Below are 15,920 nucleotides of genomic sequence, written 5' to 3' on the forward strand. Positions count from 1 at the left end.
GCCCCTTCGGTGTTAATACTAATATAATCTGTCCTGTTTACAAACTGGTTTATGAGGCTCGTTTATGACACACTAAATGCGTTTTCTCATTAACTGTGTGTGTGTGTGTGTGTGTGTGTGTGTGTGTGTGTGTGTGTGTGTGTGTGTGTGTGTGTGTGTGTGTGTGTGTGTGTGTGTGTTTAATAACATTTCCTTTCCTCTGTTGTCTCGGCAGGTAAAGAAATCACACAGTGAATCTCATGTTCCAGACCCTTCAGACGTCAGGTACGCTCATGTGTCTGTTTGCATAATGTGAGATACAGAATGTGCTTTTTCAGAACTCTGTGCTTGTGTGTCCTAGTTCTTTAGTCATGGTGCAGAGAGGTGAGGTTTCACTGCAGTTGCAAGCAGTGATGAGGTCATCAACACTTCCCCAAGACCTCGGTGTCCTAAAACTGCACACCTACACACACAACACACACACACTCACAAAGAGGAAAAGATATACTGATTCGATCAAACAGACAAGCAAAGGGAATGTGCTGTACACACAGTCAGTACATCAATTAGTCAAATTAGGAAATCAACTATATGCACTAAAGTGCTGGGCTACACCTCTGAATCTTTGAATCTTTGAATTCAGGAAAATCAAGCACCCCTAGTGCAGTCTGTCTGTCTCTGTACTACGATGCCCCCTCCAGTTTGTGGAATTCCTCCCCTCTTGGGTATTCCACGATCAGCTGAAAGCTTTATTATTGAGGTATTAACATCAGCACAAAAACTGTGCGCTGGGAGCTTCATCAGACATCGAGAGTCAAAAAATTTTAGTGTCAAAAGACTGCTGTATCATGCTGTGTCTAGTTAGCTGTTGATAGCCTGAAGTGCTGGCAAACGTAGACAGTTTTTTTTTTTTTTTAAATTATCCACTTTAACTACTTATCCTAGTCTGAAATAGCTTAAATTGCAGAAACAGAGTAGCTGCAACCTGACAATTTGGAGATTTGACTCTCTGCATGCCAGGATCCTGTAGCTTTGCCATTCTTCTCTTACTGCCTGTTTTCCCCTTTTGTCCCCCTTTGGCAGCTTATTGATGAAGCAGTTTATACTTCTTAACAGTCTTGGTATACATCCCACTGCATTGCAGCTTTTAGCTATTTTTCTTTTTCTTCTTCTTCTTCTTCTTCTTCTTCTTCTTCTTTTTTTTGCCTTCAGAAGGCACTTTCTTGCATAAAAAATCCTCTGAAATGGGCTTCTGTTTATATATATAACTTATTCAGTTAAGAGGGGGAAAAGGAGTAGATAAATCAAAAACAACCAGCTACAGGCCTAAATCTGCTAATTTAACAAAACGCACCATGCATCTCGGTAATATAGAGCATATTTTTTCAATGACCGGCCATGATGTGAAAACCAGAGAAGAGTTTATGAAACACCACAACTCTTGCCATCGCCTCCCGAGAGGAGTGAAACAGAGGGAAAAGAGGAAAAAACAAGAAGGGGAGACAGAATCATTTCCTGCTGTTGAAAGACAAAAGAAAAGGATGGATGAAGGGTTTTAAGCACATGATAGAGAGAAAAAAAAATGGGGGTTGGGGGTGGGAAGCGAGGTGGTGGCGGCAACATAATCTGTGAAAGTTCTTAACTTTTCCCTTGTGTAGCAGATACACTTAAGGCCTTTGTTTGAAGGCAGGACTTGGCTCGTTTGTTTTGTCCGCCGTAAACTGTCGTTGACGTTCATGCAATGAACAGGAGAACAAAATGAGTGTTTAGTCGTAAATAAGGAAACAAAAAGAATAGTTGACCGAAATGGAGAGAGCTGATTTAGAGTGTTTATCTTTCACGCATTCTCCATTTTGCACCGTTTAGCAGGGTCTTTCTCGTTTGCTGAAAGCTATATGTTTATACCCGTCAGTCCGACTGTGGGTTGCAGTCATGTGTGGAGATACTATCTGCCCATAGCATTGAGATGGCCTTCTGCCAGACCGCCACACAGATGCACACGCTCTCTTTTCGTACACACACGCGCGCGCATAAACACACACCGAGCAGCAGCGGCCCGCATTTGTTTTATTCTTCTTCCATCTCTGTCATTTCTGTCTTTGATGTCTCACACAAGAGCACAAGTGTGACCAACCTGCGGGCAGCATGAGTCAGTGCTCACAAATATGCACACACACACATTCGTAAGAAGTATTGTCCATACACAGACCGATTCAACATGAAACTATAGTCTTGGTCCGAATGTACTGAAATGTGGGTTTGTGGTAACAGTGGTGAAAAGTCTGAATAAAGTATTTAATATACATTTTCTTGAAATCTACAACTATAAAATGTATTAATAGGAATTTTACCTCTTAGTTAGGGGTTATAGAGCCTATAGAGAGAGCAGTTGTTGCCACAATAAACTGTAATACACAAAAGGCAGACTTTTATTCCACTGTGTGCATCTGCACTCTGTTCATGTCTTACTTACTTCCACTTCCAGTCATCCGCACACACACGCAGACACACTCTCACTTTACCATTACCACCTTGTGTGCTGGTTCGTCCCAGTCATGCATGTGGAACACATTGTAAAACTAAAGCATGCTGGCAGGCTGTGGGTTTGTATTGGAGCCCAGAATTTATACACACACACACACACACACACACACACATAAAGCCACTCCATAAAAGAGCCAGCAGGCCCACATACAAGGTGTAGCCCCTCTGAACACATGCTCATGTAAGCTAACTGGTGCTGAGAAGTATGAAGTTTATGACTGTGAGGATCTACAGTACAGCGGGATCTTAACATAATGTATGGTCGATGTAAATTCCCACCTGTGAGAAAATATTGGCATTGATCTGCTATTCATTAAATAGCACAAACAGCACATAACTGTAGAAGAGAGTTTACCTCTTTTTTTCTTGCCATCTTCTGTCCCCAAATAGGTCTATGGAAATGCAGGACCTAGCCAGTCCTCATAACCGAGTGGGAGGTGGAGATTCGACAGGCTCCAAGCTGGACAAGAACAACCTTGGCAGCCCGTCTATCACCACCAATGGAACAGGAGGTGAGAAGATGGGATTTTTAGGAAGTTTTCTTAGGGGCTCCAGTATTTTGTATTCAGCTGTGTATCTGAAACTCAAAGAAAAAAATGTGTTCGACTGCTTAATAAATCTGCACACATTCCCAGAGGAAGTCAATATGATGGCAAATGCATAGATTTAATTGTTTTCTTAGAAAAAGTGGGCTTATGGGCTCATGGCAACCCCAACGCTACTCCACCATCCCATGTTACTTTCAAGTAGCTGATCAGCTCCCTCCCACTCTAAGATCCCAGTTTAAGTAAAGCAGAAAAAAAGAACTAAGAATTTTAAAAAATAAGTTTTATTTTTCCAAAATAAAGGTTGGCGTTAAATTATATGAATCTTTCTTTGTTTGCAATCTTCTTCCATGAAAAAGGACATCTGATGTGCTGCTGCAATAAATCTTTGCGTTATTGACTGCCCACTGTGTCACAAAACCACTGTCTGACTATGGCCAACCGTAGTCAAAGGCATGACCTAATATCCCTGTGTGGATGCTTTTCCCACATCATCATATTAATGTTGGTCCAGAATGAACCTTACAGCTGACCAATAATGTTGTGATGTCATAGCTTTGTAATGTTGGGGGCGGGGGCTTTTGTTTGTATAAAATTCTCTTCTGGAACAAATGGTAAGCATTTCAAGCATTTTCTTTATTAATTTATACAATATGATAAATATTGTTTGGGTTACATTTAGATTTAAATTTAGGTTACCCATGTTGATTTGCTACAAGTGATAGTTTCTTTATAGCATTAGCTAACTTCTTGGCTAATGCTAACTGATTGCTCAGACAGCATCATCCATCAGATGCAATGTTTATCCAGGAACAACACCAACATGGGGGATGTCAGATACATAAATATGAAATATACTATATATGAAATAAATAAATAAAACCTATATGTTTCCCTTTTAAACTAAACAAACAAGATTTGTTCATTTTTAAGCTTAAAAAGGTGCTGGTAAGCCAGATTGGTTACATTTGGACAGGAAAAAGCCAACGGTTTCACCGTGTTCCAAGGCTAAACTAATCTGACCCTCTGAAAATGACCTTAGTCCTTTCTAACTCTAAGCTAGAAAACAAATTTGCTAGTATGTACGTTTACTTGAAATGCTGCATAAAGGTCAGTGATGTATTAAAGGGTGAATTATTTCTTTGAAGAAAGAAGAGAGCTATTGATGCAGGAACTATGAATTTACTGATTTCTATTTTTTTTTTGACATTGTGTAAAATGTAGTTGAAAGTCTAAACTCCTCCATTCAGAATACTCATTGTCTTTTATTCCTTTTTTTAATATAATCTTAATGCCAAAGGAGGTCCAATGCACATGTTGAAAGTCACTTAAGGCAAGAGCATTTGATGAGAAAAAATGTAATGCAATGAAATTTATTGCAAAATCATCAGTCAGAAATCCTTTCAGCATGTAGAGATAGATACTTTTTGAGGAATTTATTGAGATGGAGGGACACACGCACATACAAATGCATGCATACACACTTCCACGCTGGCATGAGTTCTTGAATAAACCACCGGAGAATGTGTGTAAACACACGGCGAAGCACTTCTGCTCTCCTCCGCTAACGGCTTGGCAAAGTGTCTGTATGTGTGTGTTGGAGAGCAAGCTCAAAATCCCACTGGAAACTATTTCCTCTACAAGAGCATTAAAGCATCACTGCTCTCTTATATGTCAACACCAGTGAGCCCGCTCCTCTCTTTTTCTTCTTTTTCTTTACTCTGAGTCCGTATGCGTTTCTCCTTCTTTCTATTAATCTTTTTTTTCTCCTCTCACCCTTAATCTTCCCACTTTCTCATGCTCTGTCCTCTGGAACCATTTCTGTCAGGACAGTTTGATGATATAGCACTGGACACGGTGCTTTTGTTGAGGGCCATCCTTTGATCTATTGCTGATTTACCAGGCGGTGGAAACCACTTCTAATAATAATAATAATGTCATGGAAAAAGTGAGATGCTGCATTTTAGTCATTTTGATGTGTTAACATACTCGCAGTCACACATGCTCAGTGTGGGCTAACAGCACACCGAGACCGTATTAGAGCACATTAAATCATTTTTGATGAGCTCACAGTTAATGATTTAAGCAGACAGAGCTCGGGCTTCACAGAGAGCCAAAACAATCTACATACTCAACATTCCCCTCACCTGACATCAGCGAACGCTCAGGCCCAAAGGCCATCTCCATAGCAATTCATTTGTCTTCATTACAGCTTGTCCAGTGGATTGTATTGTTCCCTTAGGGGATTAATGAAGTTGTCCTGAACTCAATTGAGTTTTCAGATGGTTGCTGGTGATGGGCGTTTTAGAAAAGAAGCCCCTGAAAAACATTATGTAGAATGATAAACTGATTAACAGGTCTTTTTGTGGATAAATCAAGAATTAAATGTGTTTCACCAAAATTCAGTTGAGTTTCATTAGCTACACCCAGTCCTGACTACTACCAGACCTGTTGAATCAAGAACTTATTGAAACAGAATCTGTATGACAAAGTGAAATAGGCTGATAGACCTCAAAAAGTCACAGATCATGCCACCATCTATAGAAATGTAAGAACTGTATAGAATCGGTTAAAGTCATTGGTTGGAAACTGTTACATAGCCATTTCTAAGGCATTGGGACTGCATGGTGAGAGCCATTTTCCACAAATGGAGAAAACGTGGAACCATGGTGAACCTTCCCTGGAGCGGTCAAGCTACCAAAATTACTCCAAGAGCGCATCGACAATTCATTCAGGAAATCACAAAAGAACTGAGAATAACATGTAAAGAACTAAAAGGCCATACGTTCCTTCAGTTATGGTCAGTGTTCATGATTCAACAATAACAAAGAGACTGGGAAAAAATGGCACCCATTGGAGAGTTCCAAGGAGAAAACCACTGATGACCAAAAACAACACAAAGATTCACATTTGCCAAAAAACTTCTTGATGATGCCCAAGACTTCTGGGAAAATATTCTCTGGATTGATGAGACAGCACTTGAACTTTTGGGAAGATTTGAATTCTGTTTTATCTGGCATAAAACTAACACAGTATTTCATAAAAATAGCAAACCAATAGTCAAACATGGTGGTGGTAGTGATGGAACCCCAACCGGTCGCAGCAGATGGCCGCCCCTCCCTGAGCCTGGTTCTGCCGGAGGTTTCTTCCTGTTAAAAGGGAGTTTTTCCTTCCCACTGTCGCCAAAGTGCTTGCTCATAGGGGGTCATATGATATGATTGTTGGGTTTTTCTCTGTATTTAATATTGTGCTATCTACTGTACAATATAAAGCACCTTGAGGCGACTTTTGTTGTGATTTGGCGCTATATAAATAAAATTGAATTGAATTGAATTGAACCATGAATTCTGCTCTCTACCAGAAAATTCTGGAGAATGAGGAGAATGTCCAGTTCATGCCCTGAAACTCAAGCAGGACAGTGATTTGAAACACCAGCATTCCACCTCTGAATGGCTCAGGAAAAAAAAGGTTTTGGAGTGGCCTAGTCATAGTCTGGACTTCTGATTGAGATTCTTTGGCATGACAGGACGATCATGCTTAAAAACCCTTTAATGCTGCTGAATTGAAACTATTCTGCAAAGAAGAGTGGGCCAAAGTTCCTCCGAAGTGACATGAAAGACTCACTACATGGGTTGCTGTGTGACTTTGTGTGACCAATTGAGGCAGCATCAGTTCTTTCTTCTGAAACATGCTCAGTTTCAGAAAGTTTTTTATTGGATCTTTGATATCATAAAGACGGGATATCCTTAATATGGTCATCACAGCCTTCTGGTTATGGATGTAAGCACAGGAGCCCAATCCATCCGTTCTCTTCCGTTTATCCAATTCAGGGTCGCTGGTTGGCTGGAGCCTATCCCAGCTGTCTTAGGGTGAGAGGCAGGGTACACCCTGAACAGGTCGCCAGTCTGTCGCGGGGCTAACACATAGAGACAGACAACCATTCGCACCACATTGACTCACCCAGCTGTTTTCTTTTCTCTTTTTTCCTAAGGGGCAGCCAATTACAAGAAAGTTTGCATAAATGGGATGCCTTAAAGGGAAAATTATTCAGACAGAGAATGAATTGAAGGGCTTACCCAAAATCCAGTGTGAGATAAATAAGGGTTATTTTGACCTACACCCAAATGGATATATTACCTTTGCTTTAAGACTCAAACTAGACTTAACAGGTGGGAAAATTTTATCTGGCTTTGTCCAAGGGTAACAAAATCCACCTACCAGCACCTCTAGAGTTCTGAAATCAGTTTGGTTTAATTTGTACAAAAAAATCGGAAGGCTGGGGGTTATTATGCCTTTACCGACATTTTGTTTCTAAGCTTTTGGAGCGCTGGGAAGCAGCTGTTCTACCAGTTGTATAAGCTAACCATTTCCTGACTCTAGCTTTATATCTAGCATAGAGACATAAAATTGTTACTGACCGTCTTAATAACTTGGCAAGAAAACATGAAAGCAAGACGATGGGGGAAAAAAACACAAGCCTTTAAATATTCCCACAATATAACTATTTCTGAAATGTTGTTTTGTTTTTGTTTTTTTTAATATTTAACGCAAATGTCTACGAAAAGATCAGTACCATGTGACCCCGTATACCTTTGACCTGCATCTGGTTTTCAGAGGGTCGTATCCTCATCACCTTCCCACCTTGCACCCCTATAGGTGAAAGCATGACCGTTCTTAACACGGCTGATTGGCTGTTGGGCTGCAGCAGCCCATCCCCTGCCACAGGCTCCAAGGAATATGGTACAGAGGTGCATGTGTGTGAATCCCAGAGCAAAAATTTTACAGCAATACAGTAAAAGCATAAGGGATGCCTTTCTTTAGTTTTAGCTAGCCACGGTTGTTGACTTGTTGTTAGTTGTGTTTTTTTATTTTTGGTTTGGTTTGTTGGTTCTTGCCAGAGTTGCTCTGACTGATTTTTGATTTGCTGTGAATTTTCTCTCTGCTTTCTGAATCTTCATTGTTTTTCTGCATCCCAGTTTATTACTGTGTGTGAAGTTTCTTTCTCTCTTTTTTATTTTTTTATTTTTACAGTATATTTACAGGGTTCCTACCAAAGACCCTCTGAAAAGAGGTGAATTTGATAAATTTGCAGGGGGAGGGCAATAAATCGCAAATATTTGCTAAGGATCACTTTGCATTAATTCATTTTTGAATGTGTTACTTACATTTTATAGTTTTCAAAGTCATCCATATCTTAAAAATAGCATCAGAAAACAATGACGAAGTAAAAAGCTTCGAGCATAGTGATTATAGAGAGCCATTTAAAGACTGTGAAATTCAATAGCGCTTGCAATGGGAACCCTGCACGCAGCATTAAGTTGACATGCTGAAATTGCATGGACGTTTTCTGCTCTTACCCACTAAGGTTTGTTTCTGTCTGTGTGTTGTGGGAAGTCTTTACTGCTTTACCCTAATACTGACCTTTTCCTTTTCCTTTAAGTGAAAACAGAGCCGTTGAACAACAGCGATACAGTTACTACGACAGGGGACACAGCCCTGGATACATACGCAGGCTCAGGTAAAGCACAGACCCTTGGATAAATATGCACACAATTCATAAATATCACCAAAGTCCATACCTGTCAGTCAGAGTTTTTTCATTAATCTGGCATTAAGAATCCAAAAGGAAGACTAGGAATTTGCAAAGCATCATGGGCAAGATAATGGTGTGTGGACTTGTGACAAAACCAGAAGGAGAAGTGTATTTTGCATAGTTTCCCCAAAACAGCTATTGCTAATTTTAAATTTGCAGGCTTGAGTTTAACCTTTTGACTGTCTTTTATTTATTTATTTTTTAGTAGTAGTAGTTGTATAAGTAGTTGTGATAGTGGTCAGAAAGCTGATCAATATATAATATACATTCTGTGATTCAGGTGAATACACTGCTTTTTAAAAACAGTGTAGGTTTGAAAAAATCAAATCCCTCTGCACTTGGAGTTGCTGTAAGACTGTAGATGGGGGAAAAAAGTACAGTGAGTTGACGATTGAATCAGCCATAGATAGACGCAGAAATATAAATGCCTTCTGGTTGCCGCTTGACTTGCTCTGTTTTTTTTCAGACGCACAGAAGCCACACAAAAACCATCATCCATTTGAGCTCACTGGTAGACCTGCTGAAAGCTTTAATCCAGTGAAATATTGCCTGTCCTTGGATTGCATCATCATCAAAGGCTGGCAGAGGAATAAGAGAGGGGCAGAGACATTTTACACTTGTCTTTTTTTCTTTCTTTTTTTTTAGACTCACACACGTCCCCATTCTCTTTCACACTATAACACACACACACACAAAGCCATTCTACAAAACAGAGAGAGGGGTTTAAACCCAGCAGGGTGTTTGTCAGTACTGAGCTCTGACATCTCAATGACCACAAACAGACATTGTGTTTTACTATGAGGCCCACTGTAAGGGTTTCAGGGACTGCGGTGATCTCGAAAGGAAGAACTTGGCTCCCCTCCATTCAAAATGCTTCAAATTATGTTTACTGGAACGGCATCTCGGCTCAAATAAGCTGGAGGCCCCGAATTGTCCTGCTCAGGAGTGGTTTTGGTAAATGCTCAGAAAAACAGCAGATTTGAGTTGACACCATCCGTAACATGTTTTTGCCTTGTTGTTCTCGATTATTTTGCTGTTTTTAGTAATCACCAGCAGCGGGTACAGCCCTCGTTCAGCCCACCAGTACTCTCCCCCTCTCTACCCATCCAAGTAAGTCTAAGTTTTAAAACTGAACAGGCATCTTTGTTTACATTCTGTAAGGTTAGCTAAAGTTGAATTTTACTCAATGAAATAACTCCTAAATGCTATAATATACCAAGTAGCTAATTTACCTACACCCACTGTCACTTTCCTCTCTCTTATAGGCCCTACCCACACATCCTCTCCACGCCGGCAGCTCCTTCCATGCCGACGTACACCGGCCAACCTCAGTTCAGCAGCATGCAGCAATCAACCGTCTATACTGCTTATTCTCAGACAGGCCAGGCCTACGGATTGTCTACCTATGGTGTGAACCAACACACGCTGAATAAGCCACATTGTTATACCACACATGTCCATACAAAAACTGCAGAAAAATGATTTTTCGAAGATTTACAAACCAAACTGCAAGTGTTGTGTGAAAGAAAAAAATATTTTAAAGAAGGAATCTTATTTATATGGTATTATTTTGTGGTAGGAGACATTGTTCAAACTCAAGCCTAAGTTTTCCCATGCAACTGGGTTGATGTGTTTGTGCTGAGTGACTGATTTGGATGCCCTTTAAAAACTAGAAGTAAACTCATTATGCTGTATTATATTTGGGGAGAAATTAAATATTTTCACCCATTCAATCATTGCAACTGGGTACAGCCAAAGATTCGAATAAACTGAACTGAAAGTGAACTCGTAGCAGAATGAGGACAATTTGCAGTTAGATCCATAAGTATGTGGGCGATGAAACAATCTCTTGTAACTTCTCCCGTTGTACACCACCGCACTGGATTTTAAAACAAGCAATCAAGATGCGATTGAAGAGCAGACTTCCAGCTTTAATTAAATTGAATTAACAAAAGTATTGTATTAACAGTTTAGAAATTACAGCCACTTTTATACCAGTCTCCCCATTTTTAGAGGCTCAAAATTAATTGCGCAGTTGACTGTTGAGCAGTTTCATGTCCCAGTAAGGCCTATTCATTTGTTATTCAATGAAAAATTGAGCAGATGAAAATTTGGAGTTGTTTCAAAGTGTTTTTACATTACATTTTGGTTATTCTTCATTAAAACTGTCAAAATGAGGTCTAAAGAGATGTTGATGTAAGTGAGGGAAGCCCAAATAAAGCTATCAGAGAGACAGTGGCCAAATCAACAATCTGGTAGATTCTTAAAAATCTACGGCGTTACTGTCCATCTCAGCAACACCAAAAGTCTTGAAAGAGCACAGAGGCTAACTAAAGCGGATGAGGACAGAACTATTTCCGTGGTTAAGAAAAACAACTTCAGAACATTTAAACACGTCGGGAACACTTTCACGGAGATAGATGTGTCATTGTCAAGGCCTACAGTCAAGCAACGCCTTCATGAATGGAAATACAGACCAGCAAAGTGAAGACCGCTGGTTACACTCAAGAACAAGAAGGCCAGAGTGGACTTTGCCAGAAAACATCTAAAAGAGTCTGCACAGTTCTGACAAAAATCTTTGGACACATGGAACTGAGATTAATGTGTATGGGTGCCAGTGGAGCTGGGTCACTAGTGTTTATTGATGATGTGACTGCTGATAGAAGTAGCAGGATGAATTGTGAAGTATACTGGGCTAACCTCTCTGCTCAGATTCAGCTGCAAAACTGATTGGACAGCACTTCACAGTGCAAACGTTAATGACCCAAAGCAAACTGCAAAAGCAAGCAAGAGTTTCTGAAAGCAAGAAGAATAGAGACTCTTTCTGATGGGATATGATTTTCAGTCACCTGATCACAGCCAATCAGAGCATGCTTTGCAGTTACTGATGACAAAACTGAATGCAGCGAGACCCTCAAACAAGCAGCAACTGAAGGTGGTGGAAGCAAAGGCCTGACAGAGCATCTCAAGCATGGAAGGAGCATTTAGTGATGCCCATAGTATCTTGACTTCAGTCAGTCATTTACTGCAAAGGATTATAGTTATAAAAATAATCCTTATAATTAAAATTAGGTTAGTTTGTTCAGTTTATTTCGAGCCTCTAAAACTGGGGACTATGTATATATAAAGAGTTAATGCAATACTTTTCAAATTCAAATTTTATTTGTCACACACACAACCATACACAGTACGACACGTGGTGAAATGCTTCTTGCTGTGCAATGCCCGACCATTAAATGACAGTACGACTTGACAGTAAGTTTTACATATTTACAGATTACTACAAAATTTGCAGATTTTAACTTAGAAATTTACAGTAAAAATGTGCAAATAACAGTTTACGTAAGAAATTATGAATAAAAAGAAATGAGAAGAGTCCATTGTTGGGATGGGAGAGGTCCATCATAATCTTCCTGGCTTTAGTCTTGCACTGCTTGGTGTAGATGGACAGCAGGTCAGGAAGCTCTGATCGAATGATGCGTTCAGCCAAGCGCACCACTCTTTGCAGATCTTGTCTGTCCTGCTTGGTGCCATTCCCAAACCAGGTGCAGATGTTTCCCGTCAGGACGCTCTCGATGGTGCAGGAGTAGAAGTTTTTAAGCACCCTCAGTGGCAGATGGAAGTCTCTAAGTCTTCTGAGGAAGAAGAGACTTTTGTTAAACTCTGCAAATTAAAGCTGAAACATTTAATATCATTATTTTTTTTTCTATTGCCATAGACCTCGGTGTGATGCTTCCCGGCATAAAAACAGAAAGCGGCCTAGCCCAGAGTCAGTCTCCTCTGCAGACAGGCCTCAGCTACAGCCCCGGCTTTACCACACCTCAGCCTGGACAGACTGCCTACTCCCCCTATCAAATCCCAGGTCTGCTTATAACGCAGCCTTTTATTTAACTTAAACATTTTTGGTTTTTAAGTTCTTGCTAAAAAGGGGTTTAATTTCTGAACAGGTTCCAGTTTCACTCCTTCCTCAGGCCTCTACACCACCAACAACTCAGTGTCCAACCCCGCCAACTACACTGCCACACAGCAGGTACGACCGCATGCGTTTGTGAACACAGGGTGGTCTATCAAACGAAGCTAATGTGTTAGCTCTTTGTTGTCATTTAATGTGATTATCTTACAATGCTGTCTCCAAAGTAGAAAGAAAGAAAGAAAGGGAAAAAAAGATCCAAATTTCATATTAGTTGCATTAGGATTTCAGACCAGAAATGGTTTTCCAGGCATGCTCCCACGCAGTTTTCATCATCACAATGCAACCTTGCAACAGGGAAAATTCTGGGAGAGAAACAGACAATTAGTCTTTGTGAAAGAGTGTTATGGTCTGAATATTTCTCTATGTCCATATGATGAATTGCATTGTGGTAGTAAAAATGCTTAAAGGGGGATTTTAATGTCTCACTATGATAGATGTGGCTGTTTACAGGAAGAAAGTCAAGGTTTGGCCCATGTGGGTGGATTAAGGGGGAATATAGTGTGTGCGTACGTGTGTGTACTTGTATTACTCATGTTGTGGGGACATAAATCTTTTTAAACAGTCACACTGTGGGGACCTGCCTCCCTTTTGGGGACAAAGAAGCAAGTCCCAGTTGCATGAATTGCAACATTTAAGTTGGTTTAAGGTTAGGGTTAAGCTTGTTGGGTAAGCATTAAGAAAGTCGAAGTCATGGTTGGTCTCCAGGAAACAAATGCAAGTCAAAGTAAAAATCTCTATGTACAAACAAGCTTACTTTCTATGACTCTGTTGCATTTACATTTTTCCTTTACTTCTTTCGATACTTCAGAGCGTGCGTACACTTGTGCACTACTGTTGCACTGTATGACTACACACCAACTATTCCTTCTTATTGTGTGTGGCTTTGTTTAAGGACTTCTGGAGATGGATGTAGTGACAGGTTTAGAGAGCTGACTCATAAAAAGCGTCCATCTCCACTGGGTCTGTAAAAAGCAGCAGCACGAGGTTTTAATTGTTTCAGAGATATAAAATACAGAAAGGCAGGGACAAAAGATTAGAGACATGAGAGGGAACACTTGTAAAATCTGTCCTCAGAAGTCAGACTGGTCCTTTCAGGAAAACATCTCCGTCTCCCTGTTTCTTTTTGTTTGCTTGGTACGTCTTTGCGTGCTCATAATTCTTGTTATTTTCCACAGGATTATCCCTCATATACGACGTTTGGCCAAAACCAGTATGCTCAGTATTATTCCACCTCCCCTTACGGGACGTACATGACCTCCAACAACGTGGATGGCACCGGTTCCACAGCAGCCTACCAGCTGCAAGATCCCACCCCCGCCATAACCGGACAGGCTGCTGAACTTCACCCAGGTTTGTGTTAACATGGGCATAGTTTAGAAAGAAGCAGTCGAATTACCAACACCACACCCCGGCTCTAACTTCATAAATATGCAAACAAATGTCAGAATTTTTTTTTTCACCACTTCTGATTGCGGTTTCATAATCTTGTTTCCACAGTTTTAAGTTAACCGAGTTCAAAGCCCTCTTTCTATGATGATGAAGCACAGGAAGTAACTTTAGACTGTAGCCATAGTTACCTGGCATTGCGCTGGCTAATTGGAGAATCGACATGTGTTTACATTAGCGTCCGAGACTTTGATTAGAGACAAGTCATGTTAAATATTGCACTTTGGTGGGCAAGCCGGAGGAGAAAGCGGGAAGCAAGAAAGACTTAAACTGTACACTTGTGCTCAGGAATATGGATTTGTGTTCGGCTTTTCATTTTTTCCATATTATTATTTGGTTTATTTTGGCTGTAATTCAGGAAGCCTGATTAAAGGAGCTTATCATTCTTCCTGTCACTAGCTCTTTTTCTTCCGCTGGCTTTCTCACTTTTTCTCTTTCGCTCTTTGTCCAGGAGTGTCTTTTTTTTATCACCAACTTTTTCTTGTGTGTGAGTATCTTTATCCACCCCCCTCTCACTCTCTCCACCCCCCCACCCCCCTTTTTCTCCCTGATTGAGACATAATAATATGCGAGCCGAAGCTCAGAGTCTGGTTCTAGTTACCGCACAGCAGTGGGAGCATATGGCGTTAGGAAAGTGTGCGTGTGTGTGTGTGTTTGAGCCTTTGGGAGCATTCCCATGTATTCTCCTCAAGAAAATTGTATGTACTGTATCTTAGCAAGAAGCATCACATTACCTAACCTAACTAATTTATTGCACACTTCAATCTTCCCACTCCCCTGTTAAATCTTTGCATGTGCACGCTGTCATGAATCAGTCAGAATACCGGTGGTACTTTTGTTTAGGTTTCTTGGTAGCCTTTAAGTTGATCCGTCATGCCAATTACCTTGAATTATTAAACCTGACAACATGGCTTATTACTGTACAGGGTTTGAATTATTGCTTCTCCTGAAGTGGCTACAACTCCAGAGCACCTGTGGGATCACCTCAAACCACATCATTAGTGCTGCTTTTAATGGAGTGACTATAGTTTGTGATTGCTTGTGCAGTTTAAGACAGATATTTGATCACATGTAAATTTAAAATGTTTCAAAAGCCCTGTGTGTGTTTATATACACTCTCAGGGGACTTTGATACAGTGCAGAGCCCTTCCACACCCATCAAAGAGCTGGATGACAGAGCCTGCCGGAGTGGGGGGTCTAAGTCTCGGGGCAGGGGCCGCAAGAACAACCCCTCCCCTCCTCCTGATAGTGACCTGGAGGTAAGAGACTAGAAAACATACACCGAGAGCACCGAGATTACTGAGTGAATGCTCCATTCAATTCTCCATGGACACATGGTATTTTCTTTGATCTTTGTCCATTTTCTTTACTTTAGTCTCCAAATTCAATCAAGGAGAAGCTATTAGAGTCATTGTCATTGTCAATACAGGTCTGAATGTATATATTGGCCCTTATTTACTAATATGCGTATATGTAAAAAAAAAAAAAGTGTAGATGCTATATTAACAGCAGATTTGTAAATTCTGCACACCCGACTATTTTATTTGTACTACTGCGCATTATGTTAGTAAATCAAACTGTGAAACAGCAGGGTTGTGCAATCTGCATACTGCTCCGTCCCAATTTCTCTATATAAGGAAGCATTTACCGTCAGGTGGAGCAGGGAAAAAAAAGAAAGAAGTGGTGACAGCGTTGTGATAGTTGAGCCTGCATCTCTAAAGCAAGAAAGCAGGAGACAGACTGAAGAAACTGAAACAATCGCGTCCAAAGACAAGGACAGAAAAGGCGCCCTCTTCATAAAGCGAGGCTCCGGCTGAAATAACAGAGGTTTAGAATATTG

General features: G+C 40.6%; 1 protein-coding gene across 3 annotated transcripts in view; it reads left to right on the forward strand.

Moving 5' to 3' along the window:
- Positions 1-218: 218 nt before the first annotated feature.
- eya4 (EYA transcriptional coactivator and phosphatase 4) overlaps positions 219-15,920 on the forward strand; it is a 28,343-nt gene continuing 12,641 nt past the window's right edge. For 2 of the 3 annotated variants that reach the window (XM_063495039.1, XM_063495040.1), the window contains exons 1-10: positions 219-264; positions 2,914-3,035; positions 7,725-7,808; positions 8,509-8,586; positions 9,705-9,771; positions 9,927-10,069; positions 12,380-12,523; positions 12,609-12,691; positions 13,810-13,984; positions 15,203-15,339. In XM_063495039.1, the coding sequence (XP_063351109.1) occupies positions 2,918-3,035; positions 7,725-7,808; positions 8,509-8,586; positions 9,705-9,771; positions 9,927-10,069; positions 12,380-12,523; positions 12,609-12,691; positions 13,810-13,984; positions 15,203-15,339 (1,029 nt within the window). In that variant the 5' untranslated portion in view covers positions 219-264; positions 2,914-2,917. Of the gene's footprint in view, positions 265-2,913; positions 3,036-7,724; positions 7,809-8,508; positions 8,587-9,704; positions 9,772-9,926; positions 10,070-12,379; positions 12,524-12,608; positions 12,692-13,809; positions 13,985-15,202; positions 15,340-15,920 lie in introns of those variants that run through there. The other variant, XM_065471987.1, reaches the window with a different exon arrangement.

This window comes from Pelmatolapia mariae, linkage group LG15, assembly GCF_036321145.2.
Source record: "Pelmatolapia mariae isolate MD_Pm_ZW linkage group LG15, Pm_UMD_F_2, whole genome shotgun sequence".
Lineage (NCBI taxonomy): Eukaryota > Metazoa > Chordata > Actinopteri > Cichliformes > Cichlidae > Pelmatolapia > Pelmatolapia mariae.